The following is an 18,286-nucleotide window of genomic DNA, read 5'->3' on the forward strand; positions in this document are numbered from 1 at the left end:
CTTCTCCTCCTGTCTTCCCCATCTCATCAAATACCAGTTCTATTCTGGAACTGCTCATGTCAAAAACTGTGGACTCGTCTTCAACTCCTCTTTCTCATGAGCCCCAGTCAGCAAATCTAGTTTGCTCTGCCTTCAAAATTATGTAATCAGTCTGATTATTTCTCACTGTCTGTAGTTTGGATTCTTGTGGTAGCATTTTAAATTGGTTTTGCTTCCTCTACTCCTGTCCCATTTTAATGTATCCTCAGCGTAACAGCCACAGAGATCTGCTAACGTGAAAGCAGAATCTGTCACTCTGTTCTTCAGAGCCGGTTGGCCCATCTTACTCAGAATCAAAGCCAAATACCTTCCAGTGGCCTAACAGGGCGGGCAGGCCTGTCACTCTGGCCCCACAGGGCTCTTCAGTGATGTCACTTGTCTGCCACATAGGCCATTTAGAGCAGTACAAAATTTCCTACCTGCCTGTAGCCAAGGGTCATCCTTGGTTGAGGAGATAGACTTGGGGTCAAATAGGGACACCTGGTTCTTCAACATTTTCTGGTCTACCCCAGCTTTCTTCCAGTCCCACTGTGACAGCCCCAAGTCTCAGTGGAGGGGCTTTTCTTGTCTAACTCAAAAGGTTGATAGAAAGAGGTTTCCTCACAGGGTTCCATGCTCCCCAAACCAAGGACAAGCCCAGGGACATTTCTGGTTCTGCTGCTCTTGTACACAGTCAGCCCAGTAACAGATACAGCTGGCGCTACTGAACTACAAACCAGTTGCTGGGGTTTGTGGAAAGGGCAGGTATTCTTAGAGAAAAGGGATGGAAGGGAGTGGTTCCTATTTTATGTTAACGACATCAGTCTTCCAGTCTTCCAAACATCTTTCTGCTCAATTGGCCACACTCCTGGAGATTTTGTGCAGGAAACAAGCATCTTTGCAAACAACTGTTCCTTGCTGTTAATTCAGCAGCTGGTAATAAGGTGAAGGCAGACAAAGACTTTCCTTAAGGGATGTCAGAGCAGGCTCAGCGAGGTATGAACCATGCCTCCTCTTGCACTGTGCTTGCTAGAGGGTTCAATGCATGCTTATTGTATTGAAATATTTTATAAAGTTAATGAACATCGAGCTGACAAATCAGGCACATACAAATAACATCTAGATGACACATCCCTTGCTATCACTGGGATTCAATATCAGAATAACCAAAAGAACTAAGAGGGGGCTAGGATAGTCCATGGGTCTTTTAGGACATCGGAGGTGGCAGTGGGGTTGATGTGTTTTGCTTTTGTCTGATAGGTCATTGCTTGTGAGCAGCAGTATGACTCTTCCTATGACGCTCGGTGTGACGTCTGGTCCTTGGGGATCACAGCTATTGAACTGGGGGATGGAGACCCTCCCCTCTTTGACATGCATCCTGTGAAAACGCTTTTTAAGATTCCAAGGTAGGACACAAGATGGCGCTCTTGGCTCATTAGTTCTTTGTGAAAGAGGCTGGTTAAGAGGAATAATAAATAGTTAGTGAACAATTTCTGGCCAAACCAGAGAAAGCCTGATTATAAAATGTATTTCTTTTCTGGGAAAACAGGGGGAGTGGAGGAGGAAAGAGGATGGATGCTCCTGAAAGACAGCATATCCCAAGAAAATAGGACGTGTTGTAACCATTACATATATTTTCAGTACTTTGATTTTTCTGAAATACTCCTTTATTGTGTTTTGCACCAGAGGACTAAAATGCAATTTTGGATTAAGTAATGTGTTTACATACTAGGGTTTTCTTTTTAATTATATAATCACATCTGGTCATTTTGTTTGTTTGACTCTTTCTCAAATATTCAGGAAAATTTGGGGATGAAAAAGTGAGTATTATATTTTCATATCTACTCAGAGCAGCACTAAAAAAAATATCAGAAAAGTAAATCAGTTAAAAGACCTTCTCTCCATCCCGATTTCCATCTCAATGGGACACTGTGCTGAAAGAGGTCCATTTGGAGGGCATTTAAATGCTAGTATATTTTCTATTGTATGTATTCATAAGAGGTTTGTGCAAGAGGTTTGGTTGTTTGTTTTTCATCGGAATCGGGCTGCTGTTTGGCTGCTTAAGCTTCTGGTTACCGAAAAAGAAGCAATCAGGGAGCTCTTTCCTGGCTGGGTTGCAGATTAAGAGATTTATACTCTCCGAAAACATTTCTCTCTCAGAGGAAGACTCTGGGTGGGCTCACTACTTTAACAATGCAAGTGTTAACCTTTCCTTATCTGTACAATCACACAGCCTTTAAAAATTTTGCCTGATTGCAATTTGCATTTCTGATTAGGTCTATTTATATGCAGATGAGGCTCTGTTGCGTTCATCATCATAATGTTATCGTTTTATACCTAATCCAGATGTGAACAGCCACCCACCATTATTCCAAAAACGATTCCACCCAACTCAGGGTTGGTCTTTTTGCCTTTTCCAAAGTACAAAAACAAATCCAGGCAATTACTAGAACAGACAAAGCGACTGACTTTTAAAATTAATGGTCTGGTGATCATTCAAAACGATGTAAGAATGCAGGACCAAAACCAGTATCGTATGCAGTACTATGTCAGAAAATGAGAAATGGTGTCTGGGATGATTTGTATATGTGCTTTGATTTTTACAAATCATTTACTTTTCACAGTTTATTTACTGAGACCACATAATCTCCCAAAGAGCAGAATTAAGTTGTGGCTTCTGATTAGCAAGATAGTACTTTTGATAAGAGATCATCTATTTGGGTATATTTTTTTCTTTCTGTTTTTTAACATGTGTTTGTGTACAGACTACCTGTTCAAAAATTTCATAGGGTGGTAAATGTGAGGCAGCTTAGAAGGGCTATGTGAGTGTGTGTGTGTGTGTGCACGCACATGCGTGTGCATGTTTAAATAGACTTTGTCTCCATTGACTCCTCTGAGCTTGCTTCTGTGCAGCCAGATCTCTGGTCCCTAGTAATCTCTGCATCCCACTTCTTCCATCTTGGAGAAACTTCCAGATCTGAAGCACAAATAACCAAGCCCCCACTGCCTGCTTCCAGACAGGGTGAACCCCAGGAACAAGACAATTGCTAGAAAAAGATCTCAGGGGCAACAAGGATTCTTATCCAAACATAGCTTGAAACTTTGTTTTTCTCCTCCTAAAGTAACCTCCTGCCCTTTTACAACATCTCTTGGTTCCTGCCCAAGTGATGAATCAGATTGAACTAGGTAATGTCAACAATAATCAGTCAGCAGATCCTTATTGCGATTATATGTGCTGAACACTTGCCATTGTCCCAACCTTTACAGTCAACTTGACATTCCCTGGTCAGGAAGGATAGAGGTGTTTTGTGTGTGTGTGTGTGTGTGTGTGTGTGTGTGTGTGTGTGTGTGTTTTAAATGTAGCATAATTACATACACTGCATAGCTTTTTATACTCATGAAGTTATTTACTTAAAAATTACCCTAATAATTAGAATCATGCAGTCCTCTTACAAAGTATTGTGAATTGACAAAGTGCCTGTGTGTGCACTATTTTAATTTTGAGTGCTAAAAATGTACATTTCCTCAGAAAATCTCTCTGATAGAGGGGAAAAATTAAGCATTTACGTATTTTAAATAGGCACCCAGATTTACCTGTGTGCTTCATGGGGTTCTCTCTCTGTCTCTCTGTCTCTCTCATTCTCTCAGCATTTTCTTCCCTAATGGAGAAAAGAAAATGGCAAATAACGACAAAAATCCTTTGAATCCGTTTGGCTTCTAATTTCTTTTCCTCTTTGGTTATGAGTGTTTTAGGTATTCTGGAATTCCCTTCAGTTAAGCAGTGAGGTCCATTTCAGAGTATTCTGGGATCCAGAACACTGTATGTGGCTTCTTGGCACTGTATGTGTCTTTCCTCACCCTGCCTCTTCCCTTTACAACCTTCTTTACCGGTAATAAATTGAGTAAATTACTAAAATAAGGGAAGATAGGAAACCCTTTACTGAGTAAGGGAAGACCTGACTTTCACAAGTTACAAAGGACTCAGGAATTAATGAAGTGTTGCTTGCATGTGAGGGGAGAGCCTCAGATGTCAACAAAGCAGATAATTACATAGGTTCCCTGGACACTGTCAGGAACTATGAAGCGAGACCTGCCTGGATGTGGTTGACTTGCCTGCACCCAGGTCTCCTTGCTCTTCCCTTCTCTGCCTCCATTTCTTTTGGAGCACCTTCCCCTTTCTTTTGACCTTCACGTTAGAAGATGACACATGGAGTAATCGTGACCTGTCTTTGAAATACTGCGTGACTCACTGTCTTTCTCGCATGGCAAACACAGAGAAATTATCTGCTGTTATGACAGCACCCGCTATTTGCTGAACCTGTCAGTGTGTGTCATCTTGTCTAATGCCTTTGCTCCAAAAAAAGTCACTGCTCTCTGACAGTTGCTGCTCTGTCTGCTGCTATTTTTCTCTAGGAGTTAGAGGAGAGGCAAAGAATGAAAACCATTTCTCTGGGCATCATCTCTCTGATGACTCTCCTGAGGACTCCTTTAAAATTTCAAAGGCTTAGAAGGATCTTGCAGATGACCTGGACATTTTTTTTTTAATTTTTAATTAACATATAATGTATTACTAATGCCCCAGGGGTACAGGTTTGTGAATCATCAGGTTTACACACTTCACATCACTCACCATAGCACATACCTTCCCCAATGTCCATAACCCAACTACCTTCTCTCTACCCCTCCTCCCCGCCCCCCAACCTTTAGTTTGTTTTGTGATATTAAGAGTCTTTTATGTGTTGTCTCCCTCCAGATCCCATCTTGTTTCATTTGTTCTCTTCCTACTCCCCAAACCCCCCATGTTCCCTATCAACTTCCTCATATCAGGGAGATCATATGATAGTTGTCTTTCTCTGATTGACTTATTTTGCTAAGCATAATACCCTCTAGTTCCAGACCTGGATGTATTTTTCTCTTAAAAGGAGATCTGTTTCATAGGTGTGATTGCAACAACCCATAGAGTTGGGAGAGGATCTTTATCTCAACATATACACTTATGTTGCCCTCTTGGCAATCAGATAGCTTTCCTTAGCTTGGAATCTTTGGTTAATGACTTCTTTGACCTCCATAGATGGGAGTCAGAAAGGTAGTGCGAGTGTATTTATTGGACACCATCTAAGAGCCCTATTGCTTGCCCATTTATTTGGGGCCAGATAGAGACTGATTCTGTCCACTGTCTTACCACACATCAAGTACTTCCACTTCATTCCTTGTGGAAAAATGCAGAATGTTTTCAGGGTTCCTAGCCAAATGTGTTTGGCTGGGAGTAGATGGGACAGAATGGCCTGAACATTCCAGTCTCTGAAGCCAGTGATTTTCCCTTCCTAAAGAGAAGTTTCCCTACAGTATGCTGAAAAAAGAACCTCATGATAATTACCAGCTCATGTTTGGGCTTGTTTTCATTGCCAAACTTAGGTTGTTCCAAACTGTACCCAAACTGTACATTATTTTCCTCAGACTGCACAACAAATTGTCACAAATTTGGTGGTTTAAAACAATACAAATGTATTCTGTCACAGTTCTAGAGACAAGAAGTCAAAATCAAAATGATGGCTGAGCCATGCTCCTTCTGAAGGCTCTAGAGGAGAATTCTTCCTTGCCCCTTCCAAGTTCAGGTTACTTCTGGTATTCTTTAATTTGTGGCAGCAGAATCTCAATCTCTGCCTCCATTTTCATGTGGCTTTCTTCTCTGTATCTTGATGACTTCTTGTCTGTCATGTCCTAGAAAAATACTTGTTACTGGTTTAGGAAAACCCATCCTAATCCAGAATGATCTCCTCTCAAGACCCTTGTCTTAATTACATCTACAAAGATTTTTATCTCAAATGAACACACATTCTCAGGCTCCAACTGGACAATCTTCTGGGAGCCACAGTTCAGCCCACTATACCATCAACTTTCATGTTTTCTAAATTCCCTGAGAAACTAATTTGGGGTAGAATCTAGGTAGCGAGCTAAGTGATGGTGGAAAAATAGTAATAGCTTAGATTGTGGCTAGCGTGGTGCTATGTGTTTCACAAATATAAATGCATCAATCCCTACAGTGACCTTGTGAGATAGAGACCATCATCACCCTTTTTTTTTCTCGAGGAGAAAACTGGAAGCCCAGGGAGAAAACCCCTGTTTACGCACCCAGGAGGAAAATGGTTTGAATCTGAGAACTTTGACTCTAAAGCCCACATGTTTTACAACTACAGCTGATCCTTGCACAGCAGTGGCACCAACCCTCTGCGGTTGAAAATCTGTATTTAATTTTTGAGTCTCCCAAAACAGAACTACTTATAGCCTACTATTGACTGGAAGCCTGACAGATAACTTAAACAGTCAGTTAAAACACATTTTGTATGTTATATGTATTATATACTGTATTCTTAAAATAAATTAAGCAAGAGAAAATGTTATTAAGAAAATCATAAGGAAGAGAAAATACATTTATAGCACTGTACCATGTTTACTAGAAAAAAAAAAAACAACACCTACCTACTCAGTTCAAGTCCATGTTGTTTAAGGGTTAACTTGAACATTGAAAAGTTAAAGCCCCTCTTATGTTTATTCATCGATGAATTATGAGCAAAGCACTGAGGGGCCTGGAGTATACAGAAATAAATGGGACATCCTGGTCTTTAAGAAGCTGATAATCCAGCATCATTCTTCTTGCTCCCATTGAAGAACAGAAATCAAGAGTGTCATCACAGGTGAATGTAGGTCTTCCTTGGCTCATTGATTGATTTATGACCCGCAGTCCAAAGATCCCTTCCGTCTCCAAACTCCCTTCTAAGTAACTGCTTTCTAGTTCCTAATTTGGAGTACTTAAGACAAGTGTTTGAACTAAAGAATTGAAGAATATATGTTATGTAAAAGCAGAGAGGCATTCCAGGTTATCACTGGTACCCAGAAGTTCCTGTCCCAACCTACCCTCCTTGGAAAACCTGCACCTGCCACATCAGGGATACTTTGGTAGAGCCAGAATCTCCTCCCCCTTCACCTAACTCTCGTTTTTTTTTTTGTTTTGTTTTTGTTTTTGTTTTTTTTTTAATAGGAAAAGTTCACTTTGGTTCTTGGGTAAGTGGAAATCTGTTTCTGACATCCTCTCAAGCATTCTCTCATGGAAACTATTTTAAAGTTTAAGGAGTTTAACTTAAACTAGAGTTTAAATAGAAGGAGGCAATGTAACACCTAAAGTTCTCACTTTGAGTGCATTATTAGACCCTTGTGGCCATGTAGAGTTTTATGGTTGAGTCTGAGGACTTAGCCTATCCCTAGAACTTTACGCTTATGGGGAAAAAGGTGTCCAAGCTCTAAACTACCCATTCACAAAAGTGTTTTAGAACACAGTTTGCTGGGAATTTGGGGATGACTATGCCCTCTAACCTAGGACATCTCTAACTGTTCACTCTCAGTTAAGCTCTGGTTGAGTGTTTGAGTTGTAAGGCAGGGTTTGTCAGTTTTTCCTCAAGTGGAGCACAGTTTTACTGTTTTCTCCCCTATTCATTGTCAAAGGTGAAAAGGGAAGAAGTTAGACAGCCGAAAAAGAGAAACAAGGAGGAGAAATCAAGAAGGATACTCTTGGGGTTCCTGGATGATGTGGGTGGTGGGCTCAGAAGAGGTAAATTCTCAGTTGAAATATTTGTGACTTTAATTGAAAGGTTTCCTCAGGCACCCCAGTGCCTACAATTGACTCTTGTTCTGAAACAGAATCCTTGAGCTAAATTTTCATCAAATTTCATCTGGATTTCTGTCATTTTTTTTAAAGGTAAAGATTCTTTTTATTCTGACTTTACTAATTCACATGGCAAATTGTTCCTACGTGGGAAGCCTGCTCCTCAGCTGCGAGAGGATGCAGAGGCAGCAGGGAGCCCTGAGTCACCAGTAATTGTCTTACTATTACAGAATTGTCACAGGACATTTTCCCTTAGGGCTGTGAAATATAAGGAAAAGAAATTAAAACTAAACTATTGTTGTTGAAGTGTAATGAGTAAGGGGGGTGGGTGTTTAATGGCACAGTAAGGCTAGATTTGCCCCAGGGAATTTTGGTTTCTCTTCACCAACCCAGGTCACTTAGCTATTGGCCTTTTGAGCAATGAACCCTCACAATCTTGGCTTCACTCCTAAAGCAAGAAGAGCTAGAAGAATTAGCATCATTTAGCATTTATTGAGTGCCTAACAGAAAATAAAGTTTTGAAATACTCCAGTGGAAAAAGCAGTAGTCTTTTATGAGTCTTCTTTTTTCTTTGGGAAATTTCTAGTCCCATTTTTAGTGGATTGTGGTCCCTATCCCTCAGGATGCCTTAAGCGTGCCCCTTCTCCCCCATTTCCTTGGGAACACAGTAGCTGGAGGCAGCTGGAAGAAATGCCCAAGAAGGCTTCTACTCTGTGGAACATGTTTCCAAACTCTTTTTTAATTTGAGTTGAGCAGCAGGGGCTGTTAGTTCCTGTGGAGGTGCAGCTTGCTGCCCCCCTGAATCCTGGCAGACAGGGAGAGTTCAGCTCTTCAAGGTTTTAAGGGGATCAGGTGGCAAAGCAGAAGCGTGCCTTCAGGGACTGCTAGTCCCTATCCATGTTGAGTAAGAAGCTTATCCCAAGAGAAGGGAAAGGCCTGAGAAGGAGCGATATTGATTTACAGCACTATCTACATGCTTTCTCCCTCATTACCCTGATTTCATTATTTTGGCACCACTTACTTTGGCTAATTCCAGCTTAGCTCCTAAATGATGGAGAGAGGGGCAAAGAGGATAGAGAAGGAAACAGAGCTCAAAATAGTACCAAAGGGTTTGAAGTACCCTACTTTCCTCTTGATTCCAGAAAAAACTAGGGACTAAAGGTGAGGAATATTTATAAACTGTCTCGATAAGTTGGCATAGTGGTAGGGCAGGGGGCAACACAGAGATGAAAAGAGATTAGGTAGTAGTCTGGAGGATGGGTTTTCACAGCAGAAACTTTCTTTTCCAGGACAATCTTAGAGTGAGATGAAGCCAGCGTCATCAGAAAGAAAATGTAGTGTAGTGGTCAAGCATTTCTGTATCAGTTCTTTACTGGTATGTAACAAACCACCTCCAAACTTAGCAGCTTATAGCAGGATTCATTTATTATATTTCAGAGTCTGTCAGGTCTCAGGGTGGTTCTGTGGATCCTGGCTGGGCTTACTCATGCATCTGTGGTTAGCTGGGGATTTGGCTGGGGTCTGCTGGTCTAGGATGGCCTTGGCTAGGATGACTTGGCTCTGCTCTGTACGGTTTCTCATCCTCTAGTAGGCCAGACAGGGTTGTTCTCACATTGGTGACAGGATTCCAAGCATAGATAAAGGAAGGAGTAGAAAATTGTCCCATTTTTGCAATCAGTTTACCACTAGGTAAGTGATCTACAGTTAGTCTATGTGGGTTCAAATACCAGCTTTATTGCCTTCAAGCTGTATGAACTTGACCAAGTTACTTAATGTCTCTGTGGTTCAGCTTCCTCCTTGGTATAATGAAGGTGTGAATACTATCAGCTTCACAAAATTGTTGTGAGCGGTTTATCAGTGTAAAGTGCTCAGAACAGTTTATAATAAGCATTTAATTTTTGCTGGGTGCTTCCAGAAAAAAAAAAAAATCTCTGGGTATAGTTGTATTTTAAGGAATTTGCTTTCCCTTGTAGTTCAAGAATTGAAAACTCCTATTCAAAAGAGCCATCCTGAGATCAATCATTTGAAAGTTTAACTAAGTGAGTGATTGATGATTGTATGGGGAATTGAGAGAGAACGAAGACTGATTTTCAGTAAATCCTTACTACTTCTCCTGCACCTGCTGAAGGACTCTGCCACGAATATCCATTTCACAACTCCTTTGTTAATAGACATACTCCTAAGAGATATGGACTCTCCTCCTGCCCCCATACACACCTGTGAATGTGATGACATGAACTGTCCATTAGGAACCAGAGCTGGCCTTGGTCTCTACTCCCCGTGTGTCTACAATGAGTAGTGATGCTGTCATCCTCTGAAGATTACTGAGGCCACAGTGCTTTTCCTTTCCTGTCAATTCCATCTTTGTGGGAGCTTTGTGCTTGGCTTTGAGTCATGTGATGGGGGTTTGGCTGCCTCCCCCTTTAGCTCCCTTTATAGAGAGGTCCCTTTAGCTCCCTTGATATGTACAAACTTTCCCCAGGTTCTGGAATTTTCTTGTCCCCAGGTAAGGGGACAGGAGTAGGAGTTCTAGGCAGCACTGAATCTGGATTGGGCTCCAGTTTGCTCCCATTTTTTTCCACCAAAGAGAATAACTTTTTTTCTAACCCAGCCTGGAAAGGCTAAAAACATTAGCAACCAGAGATAGAAACCCAAGCCAGTCAAGGGGATTGTAAGGAGAGCACTTAACTTGTTTCAGATGAGTTCAGGTTTCTTGGCTGGGAGGAGTGATAGCCCAGGTACTGAGAGAATATACAGGTAAGACTGCTGACCCACTATCAGTGATCTTGGAAGAATTCTGCAGAACAGGAACAGTGTTCAGGAAGTGGAAAGGGAGAATGTGCTACAATTCTTCAAAAAAGGAAAGAAGGCAGAATTTGCAAATTACCGCCTGGTGAGCTTGACTTCCATTATGAAATAGTTACTAAGATTTTTCTTCTTTTCCTTGAATAGTTTGTTAATTCTTAGAAACAAAAGTTGTGATCACTAGGAATTAGCATGGGTTCACTAAAAGTAAGACATGTCAGGTTAATGTCCTTGTTTGGCATTAGGGAAAGACTGGTACAAAATGGAAGTGTTTTAGACATAATGTATTTGTAATTTTGCCTTTAGGTAAAATCTGTTGTGATATCTTTGTGGCCACAATGGAAAAATATAGGCTAAAGAATGGTAGTAGTAATGGGTCATACCCAAGGAAGATTGTATTAAGCAATGTTGACTAATGGTGTCAGTGTCAATGTGACAAAGGAAGTCCTAGAGGCCTCGGGCAGGGTCCTGCTGACCACCCTATCTGTTGAATGTTTTACAATTTGTAATGAGTTAGTGGACATTGGTAGCCTATTAGACACATTCATGGAAGGGTGGCTGGTATGGTAGATGACAGACTGGGAACCCCAAAAGATCTCAGTTGTCAAGAACAATGAGGGTTTCTAACCAGTAACTCAGAAACCCTGGTGAGCTCTATTGTCTGACAGCCATGGCTTCATAACCCACAGGGGGAAAAATGAATTTGATTGTAGCTATAAGTCCAATAGAGTCAAACAGTAAGATAATCCTGTGTGGTTAACATAAGGTTTAAGAGAACAAATACCACCCCACCCCTACATTGGCTATGTCCCAGTTAGATCCCTTTGGAATGATGGCTTCCTTCTCAGTACCATACTCAAACTATTTCAAGAGAGTGCTTGCCAGGCAGAGCCCTAATGCTCCTGAAGCTAGCATTTCAAACTGGGATGGACACTTGGGTGCTGTTTCTAGTCCCGCTCTGTCACTAGTCCATCATTTCACTCGTCAGAGGGGCAGAAATGGCACCACCCTTAAGCAGAATGCTTTATACTCAGATAACTGGGCCTATATAAACTATTTTCTTCAGTTTCCTCCCTATATTCTGAAGGGGCTCAGTACAGAGGAATGTGAGTAGTCAGCCAGCTGGTAGGAATGGTCCCTACAGTGATTCCCTATAGTTCCCTGCAGTATTGAGTTACCCAGGACAGGATTCCTCAGTTTTAGCTCTAGGTTAGAATCCCCTGGGAGCTTTAAGCAATAGCAGCACCTGGATACCGCCCCCAGAGAGTCCAGTGTAATTGATCTGGGGTCAAGAGCAGCATTTATATAAATATATAACTAACTTACCCAGATATATATTTGTAATAACATACATATATATATTTTAAAGATTTTATTTATTTATTTGACAGACAGAGATCACAAGTAGGCAGAGAGGCCAGCAGAGGGCGGGGGGTCAGGGGGAGCAGGCTCCCTGCCGAGCAGAGAGCCTGTTGTGGGGCTCGATCCCAGTACCCTGGGATCAGGACCTGAGCCAAAGGCAGAGGCTTTAACCCACTGAGCCACCCAGGCACCCCTGTAATAACATGCATATTGTTTTATATTTCAAAGTTGCCCCAGATAATTCTCAGATCAAAAAAAAATTTTTAAAGATTTCATTTATTTGAAAGAGAGAGACAGATTAGTGACAGAGATAGTGAGAGAGAGCACAAGTGGATGGGAGAGGGAGAAGCAGGCTCCTGCTGAGCAGGGAGCCTGACGTGGGGCTTGATCCAAGGACCCTGGGATCATGACCTGAGCCAAAGGCAGATGCTTAATAACTGAGCCACCCAGGTGCCCCCAATTTTTTTTAACATTTTATTTTTAAGTAATCTCTACACCTAACATGGGGCTCAAACTCACAACACTGAGATCAAGAGTCACATGCTCCACCAACCAAGCCCACCAGGCACCCCTCCCCAAGTGATTCTAAGGTATAACCGGGGTTGAGAAAAATCCTGCCCAGAAATAACCATTTGACTGTTGTTTGTTTATTTATATTTCAAAGCTATAATCTCTGCTGGGAATTCTGGTTCCTGCCTTCTCCATCCCAACTCTGTGGTTGAGAATTTAGAAATAACAGATGATACAGATAAAACTGTATTGCACATTATGAAGAACATTAAAGTAGAAAATAGAATTCCTGCAGAATAGTCAACCATGACTGCTTTGGACTGAATGGTGGTGTGTTCCCCACAAAAAGGTACCTTGAAGTCCTAACCCTTCAGTACTTCAGAATATGACCTTATTTGGAAGATGGGGCCACTGCAGATGTAATTAATTAAGTTAAAATTAGGTCATAGTGGATCAGAGTAGGCCCTTTATCTAACAGGACTGGCATCCTTACTTGAAGAGGGAAATGTAGATGTGGACACATACACAGAGACACACGAGGACAGAGACACACAGGAAGACAACAGTGCTACCACAAGCTGAGGAAAAGTCTAGGCCTCCAGAAGCTGGAGGAGGCAAGGAAAGAGCCTCTCCTAGAGGCTTCAGAGGGAGTAGGGCTCTGCTAACACTGATTTTGGATTTCTGGCCTCTGGAATTCTGAGGGAATGAATTTCTATTGTTTTAAGCCGTCTAGTTTGTGGTATTTTGTAATGATAGCCCTAGGTAAAAGATACAGTGACTTCATGTCGTTTTGAGTCTCTTGCTCCTGGAGTGCTGCCAAAGGCATGATTAAGGATGGAGTTGGAGGTGGAAGGGAGGTGCTCTGCCTAGGAGAGTCCTGGGGGTAGGAGAGGGTTAGAATGGCCACCCCATCAACCCCTAGGTGGTATTTTTGTAGAAATCAAGACATACTTACATAATGTGCCTAGCAGGACTCAGTGTGCTTCTAGATAGGAAGTGGGTACATGAGAGGTTTCTCTTCTTCCTTGTTCTAGACTTCTGAGCCAAGAACTCCTTTCCTCATCCAGACCTGCCTGGGCAGGGAAGGCTCCCTTTTTTCCACAGTGTTCAGTGTAGAAAGAGAGCTCTGGATTTTTTTCTCTGAGTTCTCTCCCAGACTCAGAACTTCTGGAATGGGGTGTGGAATGAAAGTAGATGGTTCTTAATTGTCAGTTGGCCGTCTTAGAACAAAGGGGACTGTGTGGTACAAGTAGCACTTGGGCATTCAGAAGGAGCTGTGGTGGCCTACCTGAGACAGGTGCTGTGAGGCTGAGGGGGGTTTCCCAGAAAATCCAGGTGTCCACCTGGGCAAGACCAGGCACTATGGAGATGATCCAAGGAGCAGTACCCTCTGCTTCTCATGTCTTGAAGGGCCTTCATGCCTGCACAGAAGGCAGGTGGGCATATCCAAATTATGTTTTGTACTGGTGTGAGATATGGGCATTGATCTCCACCAGGCCTTACCCGGGTTTTGTTCTTTAGCTTTACACAAACAAGTAGCCAGTTCAGGGAATGGCGAGGCAAATGGGGTGGGTAGGAGGGTTCCTCCTGGACCCTGTCACCTTATTGCTTCTTTTGTATCTGAACCCTCAACTCCCACTTACCTTGGTTTTGTATTCTTTTTTCATTTTTCTTTTTCTTTTCTTTTTTTAAGAGAGAGCCAGCATGGGAGTGGGGAGAGAATCTTAAGCATGCTGGGCATGGAACTCACTGTGGGGCTTGATCTCATGACTCTGAGATAATGATTTGAGCCGAAATCAGGAGTCCGACTGCCAATCCCTCTTGCCCCTCTTTTTATGCCACCTGTCTCTTGGGCTGGAAGCTCCTACATGCATGGCACATTACTCATTAGTCTTGGTGGGTGTGGCTTCTTCTGGCTGTCCTTACATTAGAGTTCATACCTAGCTCTGATGAAAGTATCCCTTTGTTTCCTTTCTTCCAGAAGAGTGAGGGAATGGGAAGAATAGTACCTAAAGAGCTGAGGAGGTGTTTGCCACCAAGTCACAGGGTTCCTGGCTAATTTGGAAATTTCTGAAAGCCATTCAGCTTCTGCATGATAATACTGGTTTATATTTATGTGTTTCTTATGTCTTCAGGCTAAGCTCCAAAATAGGAAGATCTGAGCTGCACATCCCCTATGTTAACTTCCTATTGCTGCTCTAACACATTATCACAAACCTGATGGCTTAAAACAACACAAATTAATTATCTTATAGTTTTGAAAGTCAGAAGTCTGACCTGGGGTCTCACTGGGCTAAAATCAAGGAGAGATCAGAGCTGACTTCCATTCTGGAGGGTCTAGGGGAAAATTCATTTTCTTGTCTAGTCCAGCTTCTGGAGGCTGCCCACAGTCCTTGGCTCATGTCTCCTTCCTCCTTCATCAGAGTCATCAGTGGCTGGTCAAGTCTTTCTCACATTTCATCAAACTGACACTCACTCTTCTGCTTCCCTCTTTCCGCTTTAAGTGTGATTACACTGGCCCTACCCAGATAATCCCCAGTAATCTTTCTATCTTAAGGTCAGGTGATCAGCAACTGCAATTCCATTTGCAAACTTAATTCCCTATTGCCATATAACCTAGCATATTTACAGATTCTAGGGATTAGGACATGGACATCTTTGGGGTCTATTTTTCTGCCTACAGTCTCCCCCAAAGTATTGCCCAGAAATTCTTAGAAATCCTCAACTGTGTGCTCCATTTGTGCCTACACCCATTTTGAGCTACCATCATTACATGGCTTCTGCCCTCATTTCTTTCCTGTCTGGCTCTTCTTTGCCCTCATATGTTGTCCACTTAATAACCATAAGAACACCCCTGTTTATGGGGCTGCTGGTTCTGATTACTCTTAAAACCTCCAGTTTCAGGATGCTGAAACTCTGTGTTTCACTCAGAAGACAGGAAGTAAGCCCTTTCCTCAGCTCCGAGCCACACTCCGTCAGTTGGGTCCCTGATCAGCCCTACTTTTGCTCAGACCCTCCCCATATTGGTCAGCTTCTGACCCTCTCCTATCAGAATAGCATCAAATACCTCCAGAAAAGCAGTTCTTTCCATTTTTGTCTTCATCTTTTAATCAGTCCAAGGAACCAGAGAGGAAACAAACCCATACCACTTCTTCCACTTTCTTCCATACTTCCCCTGCCCCAGACCTCACCCTCTTGGCCTCATGGGTTCCTTATATACGCATTCATGTCAACATAAACTTGAGGGAGAAGAGGAATAAAGTAGAGATAATTACTGTTCCAATGGTCTCCAACATGGGAGGATACAAAACAATTCACCAGGGTGCAGAGAGAAAATACTAGGACTTCTATTTATTTTTTGACTAAAAAACAAGAAACAAATTATACTTTCCTCTTACTATGTCTGAAGTTCAACACTAGTGTGTTCACTCAGTCTAAACATTGGATGGTTTTGTCTGGTTGATCTGCAGATGAATTAAAAGGGAGTTCCTTCAAGGGGTTCAGGAGGCCCCACTTGTAGGTTCAATTTTAGAGTCCTAGAAAGCGCTTTAGTAAAAGGTGCCTTGTTAAGTGGTTATATGGCAAATGCCGTAGAATTTCTGCTAAATCTTCACAAAGTGGACCAATGTCTTTAAAAGATTTCTTCAAAGAAACATCAGATTGAATCTAATTCTAATGCAAGCATAAGTGAGCAACAAAAAAAATGCCTGAGATGATGAAACTTTTCCTCCTAGGACAAGCTCTTCATCAGCCATGTCAGGCTAAAAACAATGACAAGGTAATCATATTTATATGGAATAGTTTTTAAAAATTCAAAATTACCACAAATACTATCTAAACTATGGATTTATGTTAGTGATGAACCTCTTCCTTAATGTGTATCATGTAGGAATTTATCAGTATGATACCATCAAACCTCTAGAGTCTTACCTGCAGAATTCTTTTTAAATTTAAACTCAATTAACTAACATCTAGTGTATTGTTAGTTTCAGAAGTATAGGTCAGTGATTCATCAGTCTTATATCATACCCAGTGCTCATTACATCATGTGCCCTCCTTAAAGCCCATCATGCAGTTACCCCATTCCCTCACCACCTTCCAACAACTTTCAGTTTGTTTCGTATCCTTACAAGTCTCTTATGATTTGTCTCCCTCTCTGATTTTGTCTTATTTTATTTTTCCCTCCCCACCCTTATGATCTTCTGTTTTGTTTCTTAAGTTCCACATATGAGTGAAATCATATGATAATTGTCTTTCTCTGATTGACTTATTTTGTTTAGTATAGGACCCCCATAAGTCAAATTAAAACAGAATTTACTAAACAAAATTGCAACATTACAGAATTTACCAAACAGAATTTACTAAAACATTGTAACATTGTTGCAAATGGTAAGGATTTTTGATGGCTGAGTAATATTCCATTATATATATATTATATATTATGTATATACTGTTATATATACTATATATACACCATATCTTCTTTATCCATTCTTCTGTTGATGGACATTTGGGCCCCTTCTATATTTGGGCTATTGTGGACATTGCTGCTATAAACACTGGGGTGCAGGTACCCCTTTGGATCACCATGTTTGTATCCTTGAGTAAATACCTAGTGGTGCAATTGCTGGGTTGGAAGGTACCTCTATTTTTAACATCTTGAGGAACCTCCATACTATTTTCCAGAGTGGCTGCACCAGCTTGCATTCCCACCAGGAGTATAAGAGGGTTCCTCTTTCTCCACATCCTCACCAGCACTTGTTGTTTCTTGACTAATTTTAGCCATTCTGACTGGTGTGAGGTGATTTCTTATTGTGGTTTTGATTTGTATTTCCCTGATGCTGAGTGATGTAGAGCATTTTTTCATGTTTCTGTTTAACTGCAGAATATTTTGGATAATGTTAAAAAAAATATTTCATCTCATCCATTCTTAAATTTAGTAATACTTGTATACAATTGATAAGAAAGTAAATTGTTATTAGAAGTATACTAAAAAATTTCTTACTGGTAAAATGTGTAATCAAAAAAAATTAGAGACCCCAGTCTAAACCAATAGCTTTGGGCCCCATTTCAGCCACTGTAAATTGTTCTTTTATAATTGTTTGTCTTTTCACAGTTTACACTTACTGCCTTTTATGGATTCCTTTGACTCTCCACTGCAACTCTGATAAGTAGAGTTTTGTTATTTTAGAATTGAGCATGGAGGGCTTAAAAGACTTATGGTTTGCTCTAAGACATATAGTTAATAAAAACTAGTAAGTGGCTGAGCTTCAAAGGCCTGTAAATTTCTCAAGATTGAATGCAGATGAACTGTTTTTAGGAAGATGGTTGTGTTCCGTGGGTTGAATTGTATTCCTTAAAAAATATATGTTGAAGTCCTAACCCCCACTACTTTAGAATGTGACCTTATTTGGAAATAATGTCTTACAGGGATAGGTAAGTTAGAATGAGATCATTAGGGTGGGCCCTAATCCAATATGATTGGTGTGGTGTTCTTATAAAAAAGCGGTTAATTTGGACACACAGATAGAGACCTACAGAGGGAAGACAGTATGAGATACAGAGAGAACACCATGTGAAGATTGCAGTTATGCTGGAAAGCCAAGGAACATCTGGGGCTACCACAGGCTGGAAAAGCAAGGAAGAATCCTTCCCCTACAGGTTTCAAAGGGTGCGTGGTCCTACTGACACCTTGACTTTGGACTTCTAGCCTCCAGAGCTGTGAAACAAGTAGCTCTAATTCTAAGCCATCCAGTTTGTGGTACTTTGTTATGGCAGACCTAAGAAATCAGTACAATAGCTTATAGTTCTGAAAGGGGTCTAGGACCCCAAAACATTTAAAATCACTGATAAAATCCAATGCAGCTATAAACAGAAGAAGAAGCCCAGAGGCTAGAAGTGAATTTTCTTAGGTGATAGGGCTAATTAAGA

At 41.3% G+C, this 18,286-nt stretch overlaps 1 protein-coding gene across 1 annotated transcript in view; it reads left to right on the plus strand.

The window, feature by feature from the left end:
• MYO3B (myosin IIIB) overlaps positions 1 to 18,286 on the plus strand; it is a 376,680-nt gene that overhangs the window by 34,769 nt on the left and 323,625 nt on the right. The window contains exon 7 of the mRNA XM_059395489.1: positions 1,279 to 1,424. Coding sequence (XP_059251472.1) covers positions 1,279 to 1,424 — 146 coding nt within the window. The remainder of the gene's footprint in view (positions 1 to 1,278; positions 1,425 to 18,286) is intronic.

This window comes from Mustela nigripes, chromosome 3 (genome assembly GCF_022355385.1).
Source record: "Mustela nigripes isolate SB6536 chromosome 3, MUSNIG.SB6536, whole genome shotgun sequence".
NCBI classification, from domain to species: domain Eukaryota; kingdom Metazoa; phylum Chordata; class Mammalia; order Carnivora; family Mustelidae; genus Mustela; species Mustela nigripes.